Consider the following 26327-nt stretch of genomic DNA (forward strand, 5'->3'; position numbering starts at 1 on the left):
ACTGGAGTGATGGCTGATGAATATTCATCATGCATCACATCAAATTAATTTTGCATCTCAGAAATAAATTATATTTTAAAGTATAAAGTATTAAAATAGAAATAATATTTCACAATATTACTTTTTTTATAATATATCTATCAACATATCTATCAATATATCTACACAATCTATCTATCTATCTATCTATCTATCTATCTATCTATCTATCTATCTATCTATCTATCTATCTATCTATCTATCTATCTATCTAGCCTTTACTACAACATATAAAATAATATTTAAAAAAAATAGCCTGTATAAAAACAATTATTTAACTTGGCAAAAAGCATGCCGTCTTCACAATATAATGCACATGAAAATTACAAGTTGAGGTTTTGTGCCGAGTGACGTGCAGTGTCGGCACGTGACCTACAGGGGGCGCGTATCCCCGACTCTGCGACTCTTCAGATGTTTCCTGCTGTTTTTCTAAATCGAGCTACTTGACTTGAACGATGATCACCGCGTTCTCACGAGCTCTGTGAGGATTTATCAAAACAATGAGAAGAATGCCATTTATACCGGGTTAACTACCGAAACATGATGTATTAAATGTAAGAGGGTGATTTTGAAGTTGAAGCTTCTGTGAAGTCTATGAATATAATGGGATTCACGAACACCTAGTTAATTCATTAATCAGCGCTGTTCAAACTTTCACAAGGTGAAGGAGAAAACTCAGCTCTTTAACGGAAGATGTTATAATGGGGCTTTCTCTTTGGATCCTGCTCTTGTTACTGCACTTCAATGAGGGAATTCACGGTAAGTTTGTTGAACTAATCGCAGAGTTTGTGAACGCAGTGTTTCATTCATTATGTGTTGACGTGGACACAATGTTTCAAGATAAACATCGATGTAAATTTGGGACGTTTATTAGCAGAACGTTCTAATAATCCTCTTTTATAACCTTTCGCATAATAATAATAAGACCTAATTTTGTGAAATGCCAATTCAGGATCTCTGGTTTTGTTATCGATCTAATATTTTCCTGGATTGCGGGCTGAGAAGGATTTTGAAATCGTGTTTCAAAAAGAGTCTCTTATTTTTTTCCAGTTAAATTAAAGAGCCACACTTTTTATTTGTATCATAATTCATTATTTAACCAAATAAACTTTTGAAATGGTATTAAAATAATGCTAAAACTAGCAGCCATTTAGTGCCTCTATTATTCTGTTACTGCTGATTGAAGCCAATACCATTAAAAAAACCCAGGATGTGTCCTAATCAAATCAAAAGAGAAAAATCAGATAACCCATTCATAAGAAAAATTATAGACATATTAGTGCTCTTATTGCAAGTCGTCTGAGACAATCTGCGGCTTCCTAATGTGGGACAGTTGTGTCCCCAATGTGGGACACTGAAAAAATCACATTGATACATGTAGAATAGTAAAATCTTATTTTATTTTAGATTCTCTCTTAAATCTTAGTTACACTCTAAAAAATGCTGGGCTGTTTCAAACCCAACTTTGGGTCAAATATGGACAAACCCAGCCATTGGGTTAAATTTTTTAATTACATTTTTAACCCAACGTTTGGGTTTGTCCATATTTGACCCAAAATTGGGTTAAAACAACCCAGCATTTTTTAGAGTGTAGTAATTATCTTGGTTATGGATGGATGAAACATGGATAACTCAACATCATCAGACCGATAATACAATATTATCTAGTACAGTTTACTTAACAAACACAGCTTGAACAAACTTTAATTCATAAACGTGCTGTTAACTGTTAAAAATCTGCATTAACAGTATTCTAATATTGCATTACAAGACTAAAACCATGTATTATAACCATGTTTGTCCCACAAACCATGCCCCACCACACATTTTTGACTCATTTAAGTACATTAGGCTGATCATGCTGCGGATTTGGAAACCACATTTCCTAATGTGGGACACTAGGAAATTTGATAAAAATATAAAATATATAATTTATACACGCAAAGTTACACTATTTTTTGATGGACAAACATTTCATAAGCATATTAGGCTAAAAAGTAGCAGGATTGCTTTGTTTAAAATGTATTTAACTCCTTAATATCAAATTTGTTAAAACTCTGTCACTAACCTTCGGATGGTCTTCACACAAGGTGCCTCCTGTTTGATGATTGCTCCACACTCAAATATGATTGGACATTTGATAAGTCATGTGATTTTGATCACATGACACCACAGCTTTGTCTAATCCATAGTTTCACTGTCATTCATGTATTTATGGGGGACCTACAAACACTAGACATTTGGTGTCCCACATTAGGCAGTGTCCCACATTAGGGTAATTCACCCTAGATAGATAGATAGATAGATAGGTATGGGCAGGGACGGATTATGACTTGGAAAGGCCCTGGGGCCAGTTATCTCCAAAGGCCCCCCCAGCCCCCCCTCAGTTCGATAATAAAATCGTTTTTCGATAAATATAATGCACAATGTTGTTGGTGAAGACAGGGCTGCCAAATCTCACGCATCGTGTTGACACTGTTCTCCGTTTTTTTCACGCAATGAAAAATCCTGAAGCAAAGAGGCCACTGACACCAACAGACAAGACAAGGCAGGTTACTTTTGATCAGACGCGGCGTCAGTCGATTTTGCCGGGAAACCGGACAATAGCCTGCTATGTAAACCCCCGAAATCATAAGTTGTTATTTCATTGAGCTCAGGGCCGGATTAACAATTTCCTGTGCCCTGGGCAACAAGACTCAATGCCCCGGCGTAGTTAGGGGGGTTCGGGGGCATGCTCCCCCGAGAAAATTTGGATTTCTCTGATCTACATATGTGCAATTTAAGACTTTTGAAGGCCAAAAAATTATAAGAAATAGGCTAGCTTTAAAACCTTGTCATTAGATTATTTTTCAATACCTGCTCTCTCCTCATCTTCATATTTCTTTTTCTCCCAGTCTTCTTATCCTGGCCTATTTCTTCCCCTCTTAAAGCTGAACTTAGTCTTTTCATTTTCATTGGCTCAACTGATATTTATACGTTTTATGAATCATTTTCTTAGACAAGTTAATTCACTCAAGGCTACCAGAAAAGCTGTAGCCTAAGTCAGTATTGCCATTAGGAACCTTCTGCAAGCTTTTAAAGGGGGGGTGAAATGCTCATTTTCACTCAATCTCCTGTTAATCTTGAGTACCTATAGAGTAATATTGCATCCTTCATATCTCCAAAAAGTCTTTTGTTTTATTATATTTTTAATTGAAAGATTGGCTGTACCGAGTCTTTCCGGAAAAAAACGAGCGGCTGGGGGCGGGCCGTGTGGGCGAAGCTTAGCTGTGCTAACGCGCCAAGCTAACAACACACAGAGACATTTGTTCAACAGTTTTACTCACCGTTCCAACGCACGACCGCGAACCTTTATCATTGTGACTGCTCGATCCTTAAGCATTAGACGATCTGCAAATGTCGATCTGGGCTTTGTTTATAAAACAATCATCGTCGAAATGCAGGGAACAACAGTCTTACACAACTCCGTTTATGCTCAGGAAAACAAACTCCATCCACGGGTTCCTTAACGCTGGGTTCTTTGGGAATCTGTGCAGGGTTGTCTTGCCCTGGCAACCAAAAACACACTTCTTTGGTGACATTGACTTCCCAAAAGCCGGGCAGGGCGCTTTGATGGCGAACTGCTTTCGCTCTCTTGCTCTGGTCTACGAGTGCGCGCGCGCCCGCGATCTTACCGGAGAAGTGCCCTTAGGACCCATATAAGGAAATTCCGCTCTATCTTACGTAAGACAGAGCCATACTCGAAAAAAACTTTCCGAAACTTGTGACAAACCGGAAGGAGTATTTTTGGAACAAAAATACTCCTTCAAACGTACAACTTAGTTTTTGAAACTTTGTCCATGTTTAGCATGGGAATCCAACTCTTTACCAGTGTAAAAAACTCAGTATGCATGAAATAGCATTTCACCCCCCCCCTTTAACATTTAAAAACAGTCGTTTTCAAATTCCAAAGTAATTTTAAATAATACACATTATAGACTACGTTTACCGCAGTTGGTGGAATTGGCAGACGTTCCCTTAAGCATTGTGCGCTGTGGAAACTCGTCAAAGCATTCTCAGGTATAATTATGCAGCATTAATGCACAAATGATTTTGAATGAATATTTTCATCATGTCGATATGCAATGGTCACATAATGTTAAAACTAATCTTGCTATTGATATCTTTGTTAGACTACCAATCTGACTCATTTAACTTACAATAGAGAGAACAGGACTGGCACGAATCTCTTGCTGGAAACTTTGATTAACAGCTGATATCATCATCATAACCTTAAATGATAAATTCAATGTTCTCTACCTAGTATTGTTCTGTTATGTAAGGACATAAGATCAGCAGATCTTATACAGATTCTTAAATTTGTAACTCCACAGGGCCTTCATATTCACATAGGGCCCAACAGTAAGTTCCAGGGAGCCCTCATAGTCCATGTGCCTTGTTTAAGAGGCCTTGTGTAGGCTATGGTACACATATATTACAGAATTAATAAACATTTGTTTTTATTGTTAATGGGTTTTCTGAACCAAACTGGATTGCGTGGCCTTAAACCCCAGGGCCCCCCCGGGCTTCTGGTAGGCAAGGGCCCCTGGGCACTGGCCCCATAGGCCCGGTCAGTAATCCATCCCTGGGTATGGGGTATGGGGATGGGTACCGAAACCCGGTGTTGTGCCGAATTCTGACCCGAACTGATACGAATACTGTTAACATACCGGATCGATAAGCAGTATCGGTAAGAGTAGTAAAACCTTAACGATACCCATCCCTAGACAGGTAGCCTGTGCTATTGATTCTAGAGTTACATCATAAACAGGATACTGTAGTTTCCTCATTTACCTCTTTCCTGGGGAATGATGTTCTGGCCAGCTGTGTGTTGTTGTCTGTCACAGTAGATCGTTCAGACATCTGCAGCATGCATGACGTCTGCTGTCCACAATCAGAGCTTGCACACTGACAGAGATGCCAGAAATTGTCCCAGTACAATAGACGTCTTAGAACAATGCTCAAAAGCCCGTTGAAGGGAATATGAAACGTATTTCCAAATTTTTGGGATGTAGTTTACTGTCTTGGTCTGGGCTGTTTTTTTTTTGTTTTGTTTTTTGATAGACGACATTTAGAGGCAAAAAGCCACAAACAAAGCATGTGATGTAAATTATTGGGTTTGTTACTATGCAGTTACAATATAATGTGAAAAGTTTGGGTGCACCTACTCGATAGATAGATAGATAGATAGATAGATAGATAGATAGATAGATAGATAGATAGATAGATAGATAGATAGATAGATAGATAGATAGATAGATAGATAGATAGATAGATAGATACTGTAGAAAATAGACAGACAGACAGAAGTTTAGTAGTTATGAAAAGATAGATAGAAGTTGAGTTTTTATGAAATTCATATGCACAATTTACATTTGCACATTTACATCCAAATGTTTTTTTGTTTTTTTTTTCATGTAGAGAAGTGTACAGTAGTTTTTTTTTTTGTTTTTTTTCTCAGTGGATGCATAAGATTTCCTGACAAAATAAAATAAAAATTACCATCACCGATTTTTAGAATAATTTAACCTTAGACCTTTCTAATAATTTATAGTTATAGGCACCCTGCATGCTAACAGGTCCCCTGCAATTTTCCGTAAAATACTTTTCTGTGTATTTAACACGTTACAAAGTCAAATTCTAGCTTCCGGCCAAACAGCCATACGCAGTCTACTTGCATCTTGTGACGTCGGAAGTGGCGTAGTGTAAATATCAGCAGTATGTCACATTACTCGCATAAGTTGCGCTTAGACTTAAGTCGAATCCGTATGTTTGTTTGGTCGGAAGCTAGTTATTTTACTTTATAAAGTTTTAAATGTGGATATTTTTCTTACACAAACTGATCGCTTCGCTTTAGAAGGCCTTTATTAACCCCCTGGAGCCGTGTGGAGTTCATTATGATGGATAGATGCACTTTTATTGACTTTAAAACAGAAACAGTTTTAAAATGTGTTTTTTTTACCTATAGCCTTTTATTCAATTTAGTAGACTGAAAAGGTCCCGTAGAGTAAATTACATTGTATCACTCGAACCTGGGCGAATTGTGTGTCAGTCACAGAGCCGGTCACAATTAACAAAGCTTATTGATGATTTAAAACGTTATCATCCAACATGATGGCATATAGGCTTTCCAACTAATGTAAATCTATTTTTATAGTATATAAGTATAATAGTAGTAAGTTTATCTCTGTTACACATGTCCCGCAACATCACATCTGCTGTCCTGCAACAGAGCAATAACCAGATGGTCACCCTAGTCAAATTGTGTGTCCTCCAGGGGTACGGTTCACCAAAAACCCTTCCAACCAAACGGTGACTCAGGGTAACATGGCTCGTCTGGGCTGTGCCTTTGAGGGTTTGAGTGAACCTGAGATCATCTGGATGAAGGATGGAGAGAAGATCTACAGCACTGATCAGATGTACATCACACTGGATGCACATCACTGGGAGACCTTCTACAGGTAGGACGGTGTGAACCTGGAACTGTGCCCTGGTCCTTGATGTTGTTCAGAATTGTTTTTGCCAGTGGTCAATAGATGTACATTAAAGGTAGGGTAGGCAATTGCAGACTGGCTAGCAATAGCAAGCTAGCTTTGAAAGCATGAGATCCCACCCTCCCCTCATAGCTTCTCCAAAGCCACGCCTCCTTCAAAACACATGAACACACACAGCCAGAGCAGAGTCTGCAAAGTGTCACTGGACAAGTCTCAAAGCACATAATATTACAATAATAATAAACGCGCACAACTTAAAGTGCTCTTACTTGTACCACCGGACTGCTGCAGATTCATTTCGCCGTTGATAGTGTTGACATAGAAACGCATCTGAGTTTGAGGGCATGAACAGCTCCAGGTAGAACATCACGGGTTGCCATCCTGTAATTTTGGTTATGAGATGGCGTGAACGCAGCATAAGCTCATTGTTTTGGTTCAGGAGGAACTGTAAAAGGCGGCTGCTGTTTGTTTGTGGCGTCATCTGTCTGTCTAGCATGAAACACGCTGATGACGTGTGATGTCTGCGTGAACAGGGTTAAGCAGAGGTATGGAAGTACATATGTTGACAGGCAGGTCGGACATCCTATCATTGCATTCGGACCGAATGCAATGATTGGACGAACAGTTTTTGGTCTTGTGTCTTCCAACGGAAGATAAATGTGCGTTTTAATATTTAGACCACTTCTTATATTGATTGCTAATCAGGATGTGAAGAGAGTTTCAATCAGTAAAAAGTGTTTTAAAAAAAAATTGCCTACCCTATCTTTAAAGGAGGGGCTGGAGCCATGTAGACACCAGAATATCATAGAGACTTGTGGGTAGACTATCTTGGTTTGGGCAAATAAACAAAAAAAATCTTTGTCTTTTACACTTTTTGTCTAAAAGGGAGCTTGTCCAGTTGTCATGACTGTGGCCTTGAGGTTGTGACTCAGTGTCTCTATCACTATCATTTTTTTATTATCACAGTGTGGGCGCAGAGCTAAAACACCAGAACAGTTGTTTGTGCTTTTTTTGTTGGATTTCACAACTCCAAAATCAGATAATGACATTCATTACTGTCTGTATGGTAAAAGACACCAAGGTCAATACACTTTATCAAGGAATTTTTTATCAAGTCTAAAATATTTGTTACTGTAACCAGTCTCTGACCTTCAGAGTTATACAAACAGAGTTTGTAAGTAAATTCTTGAGCACAATATGAAATTGGATGTGAATACTATGTTTTGTGAGCAAACAGTGTGCCAGGTTCTTATTTTTCGATTCCTGAACTTAACCAGGATAGTTTAGGATACACTACCATTTAAAAGTTTGGGGGCCATAAGATTTTGTTTTATAAGAAAGTATACTTTTATTCAGCAGGAACACATTAAATTGATCAGAAGTGACAATAAAGACACTTACGATGTTACAATGTTACAATAAATGCTTATTTTCAATGTTCTATTCATCGAAGAAAAACGAAAAAGGAGCTCAAAAATGTTAAGGAGCTCAATTGTTTTCACAACTGTTATTATTATTGTTAATTATTGATGATAAGAAATGTTTCTTGAACAGCAAATCAGCATATTAGAATGATTTCTGAAGGATCATGTGACACTGAAGACTGGAGTAATGATGCTGAAAATTCAGCTTTGATCACAGGAATAAATTACATTTTAGAATATGCTTAAATGGAAAACTGAAAACCTCAAACTTTTAAATGGTATTGTAGCTCAGTCAGCTTCTAAAACTTCATTTCACATGAAGACCACAATAAATAAATACAGATAGGCCATATAAATCAAAATGTATAAATCTAAAACTCACAAACAGTGTCACACACATAGCAACCTTTGGAGATCAATTATAGCTTTCTGTTGAGCAGTCAGGTATATGTCTCCCCTATAATGCAGATGTAATGCAGACATTAGTAACATGAGCTTGCTTTACTGAACGCTGTGAAGGCTGATAATCTCTTGCACGTGTCGTGACACAGTCCAGTTGCCTAGATCTGTTTTAGGCCATTCTTAGACTAAACACAGTTTGGGTGGAAATTTGCTTTTGTAAGTGCTGCCTTGCTGTAAGATTAGGCTAAAGAGGATAACAAACGGTGGAGAGAGAAACTGGCTTAGTGAATTATATAGACATCACGTTTCCTCGCTGCATGCCATGCTGCCTGCATAATCTATAAATGACTAGTTTCACCAGGTGGGTGTCAGTTGTAAACAAATGTATACGTCATGCATTTCTTATATGTGAATGCAATTCATGCCGCTGTTTGCGCAACTGACCTTTGTCTACATAAATCTTAGCACTCTTAGACTGAATGGCTCTCTTCTAGTTGTAAAACTTTGAGACTGATGTGTCATTATTCCATGATCATTATTACACAAAGTTTTGGGATTTGCTACTTTTCTTAGTCTTATGTCATGTCAAGTCAAATTACATTTGTTTATATAGCACTTTATATGAATACAGATTGTTTCAAAGCAGCATCACGGTAATAGACTGGAATATAAGAGTAATAAGGTTTTTCAATTATGAAAGGAAAACAATTTTAGCTGTAAAACAGCTCTAAAAAGATAATAGTGTCATTATTCAGCTTATTTTAGTTAAAAAAAAAACAAAAAACAATGTGAATGTTGCAAATATGTGAACATTTGCATTTAAGCTTGATGCACATTTGACCAGTGTTGGGGAAAGTTACTTTTAAAAGTAATGCCTTACAATATTGCGTTACTCCCTAAAAAAATCCCTAAATATTGAGTTATTCCCTAAAAAAGTAACTAAACTACTTCATTTCAAGTTACTTTTTTTATGGAAAGTAATGCGTTACTTTACTTCTACATTACTTTTTCTAATGTATCATCGTGTTTTCACAGCTCGCACAGCGCCTCTGCACTTACTCTCGATATCTCTCAACATGGGGACAGGAGAGGTGTCAGGCAATGATGAGAAAACATTACTTTTTTGAAAAAGTAACTCAGATATTTTGTTGTAAATTTAAAAGTTACGTGTTACTTTACTAGTTACTTGAAAAAAGCAATCATTACTTTTTCTCATGTTACTTGTAATGCGACCCCCAACAGTAAATGTAATTTTGGTTTCCATCAACATGAGAGTGTGTAAATGACACAATTTTCATTTGTGGTTGATTTAACCCTTTGAAGAGTGCCTAATCTGAGTGTTTCTTTGTCTTCAGTGTTAAATCCGTGCAGCAACAAGATGCCGGGAAGTACTGGTGTGAAGTTGAATATCACGGCACGATGATTTCCTCTGAGCCTGCTTGGATCACAGTAGAAGGTATTTTCTTCTTCTGAATCCTTCAAGTAGTGCATTTCTCAGATCATATCTTTGTCCTTTAATGCAAATATTACTCTTTTTGCCTCTTACTGCTCACATTTTAGGTGTGCCTCATTTTGTGGAGGAACCAGAGGATGTAGCTACATTTGCAGGGGAGCCCTTCAACCTGACGTGTGCTGCATCAGGTCCTCCAGAACCTGTGGAGGTGTTGTGGTGGCTGGGAGACCAACAGAAGGGTGATTTCATGCCCTCCCCCTCAGTTCTCTTTGTTAAAGGTGAGAGGAACCAAGGACCTGTCCCAATACCCACACTTGCGGTCTTTGCATTCGACCACTTGTGTACTTGCATGACATATTTGTGATATTTGGCCCAAGTGTTCAAGTGGGCGTGAAGACTACAATTGTGTGTAGAACTTTTGATTAACCGATGGGACACACTTACAACATAGTGTTATTAAAATGCAAGTATTGTAAGTAAGTTTTATTTACACATTTTGATGGGCACGTTTGGTGTGGTCCGAGAGCGATTGTTCTCAATATATTGTGTTTTGTATTACAGACCCTTTCCAAAAAATTAGAATATCATGGAAAAGTTTATTTATTTCCAGAATTCCATTCAAAACGTTAAACTTCCATAGATTATAGATTCAGGGCCCACAACTTAAACGATTTCAAGTATTTAGTTGTTTATTTGTACATAATTTGGGCTTCCAGCTCATAAAACCCACGAAAACAGGATTTCAAAGAATTAGAATATTACATGAAATCAGACAGTAATTACACAGTGATACCATGGTCATTGAACCAGGTTTCGGTTATTTTGGCAGTGTGGGCCGATGCAAATCCTGCTGGAAAATGAAGGAAGCATGAAGTGCTCTGAAAATGTCCTGGTAGATGGCTGCGTTGACTCTGGATTTAATAAAGCACAGTGGACCAAAGTCCTCTTTTCTGATGAGAGCAAATTTTGCATCTCATTTGGAAACCAAGGTCCCAGAGTCTGGAGGAAGGATGGAGAGGCACACAATCCAAGATGCTTGAAGTCCAGTGTGAAGTTTCCACAGTCTGTGTTGGTTTGGGGAGCCATGTCATCGGCTGGTGTTGGTCCACTGTGCTGTCCACTCAACGCAGCCGTCTACCAGGACATTTTCAGAGCACTTCATGCTTCCTTCATTTTCCAGCAGGATTTGCACCTGCACACACTGCCAAAATAACCAAAACCTGGTTCAATGACCATGGTATCACTGTGTAATTACTGTGTGATTTCATGTAATATTCTAATTTTTTGAAATCCTGTTTTCGTGGGTTTTATGAGCTGGAAGCCCAAATTATGTACAAATAAACAACTAAATACTTGAAATCGTTTAAGTTGTGGGCCCTGAATCTATAATCTATGGAAGTTTAACGTTTTGAATGGAATTATGGAAATAAATAAACTTTTCCATGATATTCAAATTTTTTGGAAAGGGTCTGTAATTTCATGCTATTATGCACAGCAGAGTGAACGACACTTGGGTTTGCTGTATGTGCTTCACATGAAGGTCGGCTTTCTACAGCTTGCAAACAGACTCTTTTGAGGAGACAGTGGATTGCGAGCCATTAATTTGCCGCTCTGATTGAACTCATGAAAAATTAAACCCTACATGCGCTTTGTTGTTTTAGGGATGTCATCATCAGCTAAAATGCATGCGCAGGTTACTTTACTTCCTGAACAAGTTTGCACCCAAGTGCGAGTTGCTTTCACATTCCCAGCTTCCCAATGGTATTTGAGTATTTGAGAAAACAAGTATATAATGTTTTGTCACACTACACTACTACCTGAGCTACTCTTATGCTACCATAAATTTAGTTAAGTTAGTTACTCCCCAATACTGCTCCTCTATTAGATAACTCTCCTTTATTAAATATTCCATGAACGTTAGTTTGCTCACAACAGCAAACAGTTATATATTAGTCACATTATGAAACATCATGTGAAACATCTAAGATTCCTATATCCTCTTTCAAATCTTCTGTGAGATGATATATTAGGCAGATCAAATGTAGAACTGAGTCGCTGTTGCTTTCAGTGGATTGGGCGACTTTGCAGATAGGCGAACTGCGTGATGTTTCCAGTGGGGCAAGTTTGTGCTTACATGTAAATAGTGTAAAATTGCCTTTTTAGCAACAGGGTGACTTTGTGGGTATTTTTGGCCTCATTTTGAACTATCAAAGTGATTTGTTTTTCTCAAACCTGTACAGTTTTTTGATAGAACCAACAAAATATCTTTTTAACGAAAATACATTTTGATATTTTAGAGGTGTCTGATACATTGTTTAAATTTCTCATCATGTTCTTGTGGAGAAAAAGCCTCTTGTTACTGGATAATGTCAAGGCCAGTTTCCCGCCTTGCCTTTACATTTTGTAACTGGATCTCTTATTCTGTGAGGGAATGCATTATAGTAATCAATGCTGCCTGTGTGGTAAAGCCCAGTAAAGTAAACTTTCCATTTTAACAGCCTATGCTTAGAAATCATTGAGTCATTAAGTCTGTGTCATGTGTTCCTATTATCAGCAACAGAAATGAGTTTGTGACTCACTCAGAGCTGAAAACTGTTTTTTTTGCTCTGTCATCATATAAAACAATGTGACAGCTGTCATGTCCTTGTTCATGAGGCGAGATGAGACATGAGGATGTTTTTTGTCTATTCTCTTTGATTTATAAAAAAAACCTTTTTTATTCACTATTTTTTGCAACTCATGAATATAATGAAATTATAAATATATATTTATATATTCATTTTTTGGTGAACTATACTTATAAGTGGCTCTTTTTATGAATGGGCCATTGAATCTTTGGTTTCACCTGGTTGATATGCTCACGATTGATTCATTTATTGTCGATAGATTCACCAGATTGATTCTATAGGTTATACACACATTACGCAGTGAGTTGTTGCCCTGCTTAATGTACGTCACCAATCAACTGTATGAAATATAAGATTAACTATATATATATATATATATTAGGACTGTCAAACGATTAATCGCGATTAATCGCATCCAAAATAAAAGTTCATTTTTACATAATATATGTGTGTGTACGGTGTATAATTATTTTCTATATATAAATACACACACATGCATGTATATATTTAAGAAATATTTGCATGTATATACTGTGTATATATATTTATATTATATATAATTTATATTATATATAAATATTTTATATATAAATAACACATTGTTCTTAAATATATATGCATGTGTGTGTATTTATATATAGAAAATAATTATACTCCATACACACACATATATTATGTAAACATAAACTTTTATTTTGGATGCGATTAATCGCGATTAATCGTTTGACAGCCCTAATATATATATATATATATATATATATATATATATATATATATATATATATATATATATATACACACACACACACACATATATATACATACACACACACACACAGTATAGATAATCATATTTTGTATATTTAAAATATATCAAATATAATTATATTTGTATTTTAAACTATGTTTATTTTAATCGTCATAAAAACTATGTTTTTTGTTTTAATGCAAATATATATTCTCCCTTTTTTTCCCTTTAGATTGTAGGGTGAAATGTGACCCATGCATGTTCTTGACATGCTTAATGATATTTAATATGCATTTTTGCAAACTTATTTGCAGGTGAAGCACTGACCAGTGATTTGTTTTTTATTTGCTCAACCAGGTGTGAATGACAGTATAAAGTTTTACTGTGAGGCCAAGAACGCTCGAGGCATCTCCGTGTCACGCACGGGCACAGTGCACATTAAAGGTGAGACATACCACAGTGTTTTTTACTTCCCACTCACACTACTTTTATTGCTGTAGTTCAGCATAATCGCATTCAAAATTCAAAAATAGTTGTTGGTTTTTGTTTTGACAGTAATTCATCATAAACAGGCATCCATACAAATACAACCACAAAAGGCTTGTAGAAAGAAGATAAATGTTGTTGTTATAATGTGTTTCTTTAAATATGATTGTTATGTGCAGTCCGTCCTGATTCCCCCCGGGATGTCAAGGTACATCATGTGTCTGATCTTAATATAACAGTTACATGGAGTCCAGGTTTCACAGGGCACTCACAGCTTTCCACCTGCACTATACAGGTATGCTACTACATAGTGTTTGACATTATTGCATTCCTTTTTCTGTTCATTTCCTTGTGTTCTTCCTATGGCCGTACAGTCTTAGTGCTTGGTTGTTAAAGGAATAGTTCACCCCGAAATCATTTATTTTACCCTCTTGTCATTCCAAACCCGTATGACTTTTCACTTCCTGTGTAACACATGGCAGATGTTAGGAACAGGACGTATGGTCTACTTTTAACCAGACCCTCACTACATCTGGGCCAGTTGCATAAACTTAGTCAGACTGTGTCTTAAGACCTAATTTGATCAACTAGAAATTAGTCGAGGTAATCAGTCTTGCTTTTCTGATTCAAATTAGACCGATCTACCTTTTTATATAACTGACTTTAAAAACTTAGCACCAGTCTTGAAGAATATAATTAGATGACTAACTTTTAAGACTAGTCTAAGCAGTTTATGCAACCGGCCAGAAGAGCAAGTACCATTGCTCTCTTGAGAAAATATTCTGCATGTAAACAATTTTAGGAATCTCTTTAAAAAAAGAGTAAGCAAATGAAGTTTCTTTCTAAATTCTCAGGATTCAAATCTGTAAACTTAACAAAGATGAATATCTGCCTGTAATCCATTTCTAGGTGTCAAAGGGATCTGGAAAGAAGGTGAAACTTCCTGATCTGGATGTTGTGGTTCCTCCCTTCCAGCATGTGTTTGGGGGGCTCCACAGTTACTCAAATTACAGTGTGAGAATCCGGTGTGATAATGAGTTGGGCTCTTCCCCCTTCTCTCCCTGGGTGGACTTTCACACTCCAGAGGCAGGTATGTGAAACTTTAGATAAGGTAATGATGCTATGTATGCATGTGGTTTCTTTCTATTAGTCAAATTAACATAAATGGCTTTTTAGCTTGAACAGCGTTGCTGTTGATGAAATTACAGACATTTGCATTTGCATTCATGCATTTTGGCCAGACACTTCTATCCAAAGCAGCTTACATTGTATTCAAAGTAAACATTTGATCAGCTCTTGCATTCCCTAGGAATCGAACCCATGACCTTGGCATAGCTAGTTCCTCTACTTTTTGAGTTTCAGAATGGTAAGGTTCCCACAGGCATGAAAAACCTGCAAATATCAGGGAATTTGATCAAAATGGTTTCTTAAGTTAAGTTATTCTACATTTTTTCATTCTCTTTAATTATTAAAATATTTCTTTGAACATATTTCTTGTTCTTTATGAGTGCAGTTTCTATAAAAACAAATTTTGGTGATGTCTGTAAGTTTCTTGATGTTCAAACACCCCATCCAGACTATAAGTAAACTATTTGAAGGCAGAGTCCCCTATGTGTCCACTGTTAGAAAGTTCCTAACTCATGTTAACGTTTAAAAATTAAGCCTATTTTTACGGGTATTTAAGGGACCATTGTGACATGACAATTAAAGTATTTTTTATAAATTTTTTGGTTACACTTTATTTTGATAGACATTCTTCTAACTATAAGTAGTAGAATAAGTAATTCTAAGTAGTAAGTAACTTTGCAACTACATGCCAACTAAATCTTATTAGAATATTAGTAGACTATTAGCTTACGGTTCAGGCTAGTAGAATAAGTTGAAATGTATTTGCAAAGTTAATTATAGTCAGTAGAATATCTGTTGGGGAGCATCAAAATAAAGTGTTAGCAGATATTAAGCAAACAGTCTACTAATACTCTAATGACTGCTAGTTGACATGTAATTGAAGCGTTACTAATAGTTAGTAGAATGACTAAAGTGGACTATCGGAATAAAGTGTTACCACTTTTTTTTTAAAACTTTTTTCATGTGAAATTTGATATGATCATCCCATACTATCTGTCTGTATGAAGAGTGTTGAGGTACACAAAAGAGAGGAAGGAAGGAGCTTTTGTTGAATCCAGATCCATCTCAAAAGAAGCTTAAAGTTCTCTACAACATGGTTGCTGCATACATTACTAAATGACTTGGTTTCGATCAGGGAGGGCTAATTAAAGATGACATTTAATTCCAAACTGTGGTAGTTCAAAGTTCTGTGAAGGACAGTCATGAGCGACTAACGTTTTTAAAACGGCCGTTTGCCGTTCTAACCAAAATTTTGGTGGGTTGGAAGTAAACAAACAGCCCAGAGAGCGGGTTCTGGCCAGATGCCTAGGGCAAGTGGGTTTGGAAGGGGAGGAGCTGATGGATGGGTTTGAGGAGCAGAAGGGGTTTCTGAAGTTGTCCCTGTTTGCATGTTTGTAAACTGGTAGCACTGGCAGCAGTCCAGTAGATTCCAGGCTGAGTGGTACAATGCGCCATTGTGCGTGTCCCCAATCCATATCAATGCACTGCTGCCACATACAGAGTCCAATATTCTGCCACCTACTGCCCAAAACAGTCATTGGAATTATTTTAAATGGATTTGGTTTACTTGCGCTTTGTTTTATTTTCCATTTTTATCCACTATTACACTCCTCTCCACTTAAAAATCCATTCCACAGATTCCAGAGGTTGTTTCTCCTCCAAATCAGTGGAAAAAATGTGAACAAATTCCATCTGGGCCTGGCTGTGACATCATTTATTGTTGCGCAGAGGCGCTTGACACATACTTTTGTCTGTACACTGGCAATTGCTCCCTTTTTTACTGTTTTCATATCTTTCATACACAGCACCATCAGCAGCTCCAAAGAACTTTACCTTTGAACTCAGCGAGCAGCAGCTCACTCTGTCCTGGGCGGCACTGGAACAGGAGGAGCTTTGTGGAAGGTTACTAGCATATAAAGTGCAGTGGAAACAGGGAGGAGAGAATCAGGTACATCATTATAAAGGAAGACACACTTACAGTGGAAATTTCACAACACTGACGCTGTTATTGCCCTGAACTGATTCAACTCTGAATCTGTATTGTTTCCAGACTGATGAATTTTGGAACATTTCACACCAAGAACAATAATGTTCAGTTTATTAAAAGTTATATATATATATAAGATATAATATATAATAAGTTATAAATATCATAGTTTTGTCGTCTGCCACTTTAAATACTCAAGCTTTTTAACAGTATGGATTCTGATTGGCTGTCAATTTTTTTTTAAATCCTTCTACTGTGTCCTTATCTGTGTCGAAATAACCCCTTAACCTTTACGCATATCCTTTATGATTTCTGTCTCTATAGGATCCCTTACTGTTTAAGGACAACATTGCCCGTCTCTCGGGTGCAGGGCGATTCTTTAACGCCACCTTCCAGGTTGCTGCGTGCACAAACGCAGGATGTGGCCCATGGAGTCAGCCTGTTCTTGTGATGCCTGTGTCAGGTTTGTCCACTCTAATTGTCTCCCCTCCTGCCTCTTTGAAATCAGGATTTCTGCAGTCACTGCAGCTTTTTTTGTGACAGTATTTTCTCATAATGCAGCGCTCTAATAGCCTGTGTGTGTTCATTCGCTGCTCATTATGCAGGAATGGCGTTGTGTCAGGCACTTTTGAGCAGAAGTGGTGATTAACACTCTCGTTGTGTCCTTTCAGCCACGCAGGCTCAGACCCAGAGGGGCCACATATGGGTGGGGCTTCTTTTCGGCCTTCTTGTGGCCACCATGGTGGGACTCCTGTTGATTGTAATGGTACGCAACAGAGGCAAAGAGACCCAGTTTGGGTATGTGTTTACTTATGTTTTTACATTATTACACCCTATTTGCTGCCCAAACCACACACTGTGTCTGAACTAGGACTGAAATCTGGTCTCTTAGACTGTGATCTGTCCTTTCACAGTCAAGTTTGGATCAACTATGCTCAAAATCAATGAAGACTGGTCATACAGTGTGTAGTCCAAGAACTTGGTCCATTTTTTCAGTTCCATTTACGATGTACTTTGTGTGTTTTGCTTTTGTTGGGCAGTTTGGGTTTAGATGCATTTCCAAAATGTCTTTTAAAACAGTGAAATTTGAGTCATTTTATCACATTTGGGCTTGTTTTCAGGTCTGCATTCGCAGCTCCAGGAACAGAAGTACCAGTTTCCTTTACAGCTGCCAGGTCCTTCAACAGGCAGTTCCCTGAGCTCCCCGAAACCACATGTAAGTGCACGCATGACTGCACCATCATTGACATGATCCTACAGTACTTGTTTTTCAGGAAATTATGAATTTTGACTCTGTATCCATCTAGTGGACAGTCTTGGAATCAACAGTGATTTGATGGCCAAGTTACAGGATGTTCTCATCTCTGAAAGGCTCTTAACTCTGGGACGAATGCTTGGAAAAGGTACATTATGACCCGGATGCTCATTTTAATCTCTTTTTGTTGGGACGAGACCTAAAGTGATCTACTTTGTGTACCAGTGATCTAAATGATTGAAATAATATATGCTGTCTTAAACCTCACAGTGCATGTCCTTTATGATACTTTTCTGCATCTCAGAAGAATAAAATTCTTAAAGTCCCCCTGTATTCAATTATTTTATCCTTTAAAACTCATCTTTGATCACCAAAATTATATTATTTAAAGGTTTTTCTTTTTTCTTGAAAAAAATGTCTTCATGCCTTAAAATAGCTTGAGTGTAACTCTACACCCTTGCCTCATTTAGCATATACGGTTCTATGAATATGCAAATTAGCCCCGCCTCCACTCACTCACACCAGCTCAGAGATCCACTCATTGACGATCACACATTGACCTGATTGTTTACAAGGTAGTTTGTGACGCAGAAACACCAGTGATTTCAAAACGTGTTTTTGAGACAGTCTTTGGTTCACTGCAGTTTTAAGGAGAAAATACTCAGCAATGGTGTTGACCTATGAATTTGCACATGGTTTGTCTTATAGCATATTAAAAGCACCAAATAAACACAGGGGGACTTAGTATAATTTATTATACTAATGCAGTACACAGGGGTCACAGTTTTTACCTTTAAAAACTGTTCATTGCTGTTAAAATAATATTGTTTTCTAGGTGAGTTTGGCTCTGTGAGAGAAGCTTTTCTCAAATCGGAGAATAACTCTGGGCAGAAGGTTGCTGTGAAAGTCCTAAAAAGTAAGTGTAAATCTAAAATGATTAGTTCAATGAACAGTTGGATTCCTGTGAGCCATGGTATTGGTGTTGTCATTATTTCTGTGCATTCATGCATCTCTCTCCGTGCTCTTACAGCTGACATTAACTCATCCAGTGACATTGAGCAATGTCTGAAAGAGGCTGCCTATATGAAAGACTTCCATCATCCCAATGTCATTCCGCTTGTTGGTTAGTGGACACATTTTCCTTGCTAGGCCTTTGGCTCAGAATCTATTTGCTTTAACATCCCTTACGAAAATTAACCATGGTTTTACTACAAATAAAACCAAAAAAAACATGGTTACTGGAGTTAAACCATAGTAACCACAAATTAACCATGGTTTTGCTTTCTAACCATAGTTTAACCATGGAATTTGTAGTAAAACTGGTTATACAATGGTTACTACACTTTTACCACAATAAAACCGTATTTTCCTTAATTTTCGTGAGGGATATGGGACAAATTCACATCAAGGCTTATCACTGAAGTGAAGTCAATGCAGTTCCTTTCCATTTTGACGTGGATATTATCAAGCAGGACTCATTGGAAGATGTTACTTCAACATGATTGTGGATTCGCTCCCACAGGTGTGAGTTTGCACAGGAGAGCCCAGCAGCGGTTACCTGTTCCTATGGTGATCCTGCCCTTTATGAAACATGGAGATCTCCACACATTTCTTCTCATGTCACGCCTCGGAGATGAACCATTTGTAAGTTTTTCCTGTCACTACCTCGCACACACACACATGCAGCAACTGTACATCAGATGTATTGGGTCCATTCCTCCATGTAAATGTTTGTTGATGTCTCTTGTTTTTTGTAGTCCCTCTCTCAGCAGATTCTTATCCAGTTCATGCTGGATATTGCTCGAGGGATGGAGTATCTGAGCAACAAAAACATCATCCATAGGGATTTGGCTGCTCGCAACTGCATGTGAGTTTTTTCAAGTCAGCTCTGTGTAAAAGGAACATGATTTACTGATCATATTTAATGGGCATATAAACTATCCAAATGATGAGTAACCTTTTATGTTCCCCTAAAATGAATCTTTAATTTTAGGTTGAATGAAAATATGAGCGTGTGTGTAGCAGATTTTGGTCTCTCAAAGAAAATCTACAGCGGCGACTACTATAGACAAGGGTCTGTCTCTAAGTTGCCTGTGAAGTGGATCGCTTTGGAAAGCCTGGCAGACAATGTCTACACAACACAGAGTGATGTGGTAATGAACACTATTTGTCTCATACATTATTTCTTTAATATTATTAGGTGAGAATAAACCCTGATAGGGTGAGCCAGACCCCAATGGGAAGCAACATGGTTATTTACTTAATTAATACGTGACACATCCACATTGGCAATTATGACGGACAAGTCCACATTGTTAAATGAGAGATACAAAACTAGCACAGATATGTAGAAACAACTAGTTTCTTGGAATCGGGACAGTCAGTTATACAGTTTAGTGGTCATTGTATAAAAATATTTGACCACAAAAGAATCAAACCAAGAGAGTCATGTAATAATGTACTACATTAAAATCACACAATTTCTGAAAACTGAAATGCTTATAATTTCTTTACTGGGTTCACCACATAGCCCTTCACTGTTACTGTTCCTGGTACTGATGGGCTTCTTTTTTTTTTTTTTAGTGGGCATTTGGTGTGACCATGTGGGAGATCATGACCAAAGGTCAAACACCTTACCCAGGGGTGGAGAACTCAGAAATCTACGAGTATCTTATCAAAGGAGAAAGACTCAAGCAGCCTCCAGATTGCCCTGGTGACATGTACGTTTTAATTGTTGTATTGTTTTTATAATATATAATATACAATTTCTTAAATATATTCATTTTGAAAAAAGGCATCTATTTGATCAAAGTCTGCATTTATTTGATACAGAAAATACAGTAAATATAGAAAAGACGGTAATATTATGAAATATAGTTATAATTTGAAAACTTTTCTATTTTAATGTCAAAAAAATATGTTTTTGAAAGAAGTCTCTTCTGCTCACAAAGGCTGCATTTATTTAATCAATAATACAGTAAAAACAGTAATACAAATGTTCTATTTTAATTTAAAAAGGTAATTTATTCCTGTGATTCTAAAGCTGAATTTTCAGCATCATTACTCCAGTCTTCAGTGTCACATGATCCTTCAGAAATCATTCTGTTATGCTTATTTGCTGCTCAGGTAACATTTCTTCTTATTAAAAATGTTAAGCAGTAAAAATGTTATTATCAATGTTGGAAACCGTTATGCTGCCTAATATTTTTTGTGGAAATGGTGATACCTTTTTCAGGATGTTTTGATAAATAGAAAGTTAAATGAACAGCATTTATTTGCATTTATTTATTACATTTACTAAAGCATTTATTAAATAGAAATCTTTTATAACATTATAAATGTCTTCACTGTCAATTTTCATCAATATAATGCATCCTTGATTTAAAAAATAAGTATACATTTATTTTCTTTTTTTAATCATACCACTAATGTTTGAGGGGTATCATTGTTTCCACAAAAATGTTAAGCAGCAAAAACTGATTTCAACATTAATAAAAATAGTAATATGTTTCTTGAACAGCAAATCAGCATATTAGACTGATTTCGGAAGGATCATGTGACACTGAAGACTGGAGTAATGATGCTGAAAATTCAGCTTTGCATCACAGGAATAAATTACATTTTTAAATGTATTAAAAATAGAAAAAAAATAATTGACAGCTACTGTAATTGTAATGCTGAATTTTCTTCATCATTACTCCTGTCTTCAGTGTCACATGATCCTTCAGAAAGCATTCTAATATGATGATTTGGTGTGTAAGCAACATTTCTTATTACTATCAATGTTGAAAATGAAAATATTTTTGCTGCTTAATATTGTTTGTGAAAAACCGTAATACATTTCTGTCAAGATTCTTTGATGATAATAATAGAAAGTTCAAAAGAACAGCATTTATTTGAAATAAAAAATCTTTTGTAATGTAAATGTCTTTACTGTCAGTTTTTATCTATTTAATGCATCCTTGCTGAATAAAAATAATAATATAGATAGATAGATATATTATTATTATTATATATATACAGTGAGGAAAATAAGTATTTGAACACCCTGCTATTTTGCAAGTTCTCCCACTTGGAAATCATGGAGGGGTCTGAAATTGTCATCGTAGGTGCATGTCCACTGTGAGAGACATAATCTAAAAAAAAAAATCCCGAAATCACAATATATGATTTTTTAACTATTTATTTGTATGATACAGCTGCAAATAAGTATTTGAACACCTGTCTATCAGCTAGAATTCTGACCCTCAAAGACCTGTTAGTCTGCCTTTAAAATGTCCACCTCCACTCCATTTATTATCCTAAATTAGATGCACCTGTTTGAGGTCGTTAGCTGCATAAAGACACCTGTCCACCCCATACAATCAGTAAGAATCCAACTACTAACATGGCCAAGACCAAAGAGCTGTCCAAAGACACTAGAGACAAAATTGTACACCTCCACAAGGCTGGAAAGGGCTACGTGGAAATTGCCAAGCAGCTTGGTGAAAAAAGGTCCACTGTTGGAATCATTAGAAAATGGAAGAAGCTAAACATGACTGTCAATCTCCCTCGGACTGGGGCTCCATGCAAGATCTCACCTCGTGGGGTCTCAATGATCCTAAGAAAGGTGAGAAATCAGCCCAGAACTACACGGGAGGAGCTGGTCAATGACCTGAAAAGAGCTGGGACCACCGTTTCCAAGGTTACTGTTGGTAATACACTAAGACGTCATGGTTTGAAATCATGCATGGCACGGAAGGTTCCCCTGCTTAAACCAGCACATGTCAAGGCCCGTCTTAAGTTTGCCAATGACCATTTGGATGATCCATGGGAGAAAGTCATGTGGTCAGATGAGACCAAAATAGAACTTTTTGGTCATAATTCCACTAAACGTGTTTGGAGAAAGAAGAATGATGAGTACCATCCCAAGAACACCATCCCTACTGTGAAGCATGGGGGTGGTACCATCATGCTTTGGGGGTGTTTTTCTGCACATGGGACAGGGCGACTGCACTGTATTAAGGAGAGGATGACCGGGGCCATGTATTGCGAGATTTTGGGGAACAACCTCCTTCCCTCAGTTAGAGCATTGAAGATGGGTCGAGGCTGGGTCTTCCAACATGACAATGACCCGAAGCACACAGCCAGGATAACCAAGGAGTGGCTCTGTAAGAAGCATATCAAGGTTCTGGCGTGGCCTAGCCAGTCTCCAGACCTAAACCCAATAGAGAATCTTTGGAGGGAGCTCAAACTCCGTGTTTCTCAGCGACAGCCCAGAAACCTGACTGATCTAGAGAAGATCTGTGTGGAGGAGTGGGCCAAAATCCCTCCTGCAGTGTGTGCAAACCTGGTGAAAAACTACAGGAAACATTTGACCTCTGTAATTGCAAACAAAGGCTACTGTACCAAATATTAACATTGATTTTCTCAGGTGTTCAAATACTTATTTGCAGCTGTATCATACAAATAAATAGTTAAAAAATCATACATTGTGATTTCTGGAATTTTTTTTTTAGATTATGTCTCTCACAGTGGACATGATTTCAGACCCCTCCATGATTTCTAAGTGGGAGAACTTGCAAAATAGCAGGGTGTTCAAATACTTATTTTCCTCACTGTATATATATATATTTTTTTAAATAAGTCTTACTGACCACAAAAGTTTGAACAGTAGTGCATTTAATACTAAAGTTGCAGAACTCTCATTTGATTGCCAATTTTAGAGATTCATTCTGCTATTTTCCGTATTTTCTCACTTCCAGTTACGAAATCATGCACAGCTGTTGGTCTCCTGTCCCAAAGTGCCGTCCTAGTTTCCAACACCTCATTGACCAGTTGGAGCTCTTATGGGCGAAGCTGAATCCAGCTCCTGTAAAAGAGCCGTTGCTGTATGTGAACCTGGAGGAAGAGGATGGAGAACAGGCCTCTGGCCCGGGCGCAGATGTCGGGACCCGTAGTAGTGAGGATCCCTCTTGGGGAGTACCGTGGCAGTGTGCAGGAATAGAGGAAGACGAAAAGGACTGGCTAATGGTGTCATCGGGAGCTGCTTTTGCTATTGGTGGAGACTACAGATACATCATCGGCCCACACGGCGGCGGTATTGATGAAGCGAGCAGGCGCTCTGATGATGGCCTGTCGGAGGATATCAGGGACGAGGAAGAGGACATCATCATTAATGTGTGATTTGTGTTGCCCCCCACCCCCCTGCTTACATAATCTCGTAGGTAATGATTGCACAAGTTGTAAAGACTCTTGTAAAAGAACAGTAAGTCCGTAAAAAAAATCCTGAGTTGTTTTACTGGTGAAATTCCAGGAATAATACTTAACACGAAGAACTGTTATCTATGCTAACTCTTGAGGCATGACGTGGACGTACAATCAGCTGCTAATACTTTTAGAAACATGATTTGACATGTTTATTTCAATGGTAATTATTAATCATGACTGTAGCAAAGCCAGTGTTTCAACAAATGCAATGTTTAGAGTCAGATCTGTGATTTATGAAGTGTAAAATGTTATTGTTAATCCTTGTGCATATATGTGTCTTTGCTGGTATATTTCCGGCATTATTTGTGTGTTTTGTACGTGTGAAGTGTCAATCACGTCCTGGGACTCACATATGTGGTGCCTTTTGTTTTATAACAGTTCCGGCACATTTGTTACATTGCATGAAGAAATTCCTTTGGATTTAAAATGCATACGTTGACATAAGCTCGGACTGTCGGTTTTATACTTGTACTTAAATGAATGTTCCGGGTTAAATAGCCTACTGATTAAACTGTGCACGCTGTATGATTTCTAAATTATTTCTGTGAAACAGTGTTTTTGCAGCAGGGAACCCTTGAAAGATTTGTCATCTGTGTCACTGCTGAATAATTATGCAGAAAACATTGCCATAGATAATCATTTTGACATAATCATCATTTCGCTTAATTTACATAGAACAATTGTACTATACACCTCCATTTTAAGCATGTTACTGTCAACACGTTTTTTTTTTGTGTGTGTGCGTGGATTACAGCATTTTCTGTGGTTTCATTTAAACCGGAATATTACGCTTTACCTGTACAGCAAACCCTCATTAGAGCATTTTGAAGGTGGGATATCAAGGGACTTTAGGTTTTATTAAGTGCAAGTTTCATTTTCCTTTTATTATGCGGCACAGAATGAGTCTGTTTTTGCTAATTGTGTTTTTGAACCTGTTAATGAGTTGTGTGAAAGATATCTTCAGTGTTTGTTTTTAAAATCAGAAGCCGTTGTATTTCACTTCATCAGTGTACGGCTGAAACTCAGTTTTGGAGTATTAGATCATGTAACAAACATTGTTATATGTGTTGAGGATAAATCTGACGCATCATTCAGTGTTATTAACTCTTGTAAAGGGCTGTCTGCTTTTCTCAAATCAATGAAATGGGCAAAGAAGATGATGTTTGCATGTGAAATACCTACCGTGAAGATAAAACTTTATTCCAGGGAATTACAACAGAAGCCGAGACAGACTAGAATGGTTTTATTATGGTTAGAGCTATACAGAGTTCAACAGAGTAACCAATGCCCTTAATGAAAGCAAAATGTGGATTTTTTCAGACTATAAATAGCTAGAATGTTGATCATTTGGGTGGTGCTTACAACTGTTGTTTTCCATTTTATTTCAGAAACTGTAAATAAAACATCTATTCTAGACCTACAAATCATCAGAGTTGAAGTTTATTGGGGTTGTGGCTTTAAAGGACAAAGTGAAATCAATATAGCATGTAATGTCAAAAATATAAAATATTTAACAATACAATAATATTACATATTTTTAAAATTGCTCTTTGAATCAAATCCTTATATCCTTGGCATGTGTGCATGATTGATAATTAAATCATAATTTGGAAACACCTGTAATCAGAACTACTGAAAATTCTCTTAATCAGCTAAGAGTCAACTGAATTAAATGGCAGTTTGTCCAGTAATTAGACACTTACTTTTCATGTTAGTACTAGTGAAATGTAATTTGCAATGAATGTTTATTTATTTTATTTTTTATTGAGATAGTCTGTGCAGCTGTCACATTTTCCTGCTGCAATGCACCAAATACTAGTGTTCTCTCCAAGTCAGCAAAATCCTAAAACATAAACAGCCAGAAGACAGAGACAAAAAGGAAATAGACAGGACATGTAACACATGCCTCGTTTTTGGGCTTTGTTAAACCCCTTCGGCCATTATACAATTGCCTGTCCTCTGATAACGAAAACAAGTAACGTCAGACAAACGAGTG

The 26327-nt window shown here is 37.2% G+C and overlaps 1 protein-coding gene across 1 annotated transcript; it reads left to right on the forward strand.

The window, feature by feature from the left end:
* The first annotated feature begins 475 nt into the window (after positions 1–475).
* tyro3 (TYRO3 protein tyrosine kinase) lies at positions 476–25858 on the forward strand. Its single transcript, XM_079853970.1, has 19 exons — positions 476–798; positions 6356–6539; positions 9754–9854; positions 9959–10129; positions 13584–13670; positions 13892–14007; positions 14622–14802; positions 16646–16788; positions 17152–17290; positions 17499–17625; positions 17949–18043; positions 18135–18230; positions 18918–18998; positions 19113–19205; positions 19605–19726; positions 19840–19949; positions 20076–20235; positions 20666–20802; positions 23827–25858. The coding sequence occupies exons 1-19, from the start codon at positions 741–743 to the stop codon at positions 24245–24247; spliced, it is 2622 nt and encodes an 873-aa protein (XP_079710096.1). The 5' UTR covers positions 476–740; the 3' UTR covers positions 24248–25858.
* The last annotated feature ends 469 nt before the right edge of the window (positions 25859–26327 follow it).

The sequence above is a fragment of the Squalius cephalus genome (assembly GCF_949319135.1).
Source record: "Squalius cephalus genome assembly, chromosome: 20".
Classification (NCBI taxonomy): domain Eukaryota; kingdom Metazoa; phylum Chordata; class Actinopteri; order Cypriniformes; family Leuciscidae; genus Squalius; species Squalius cephalus.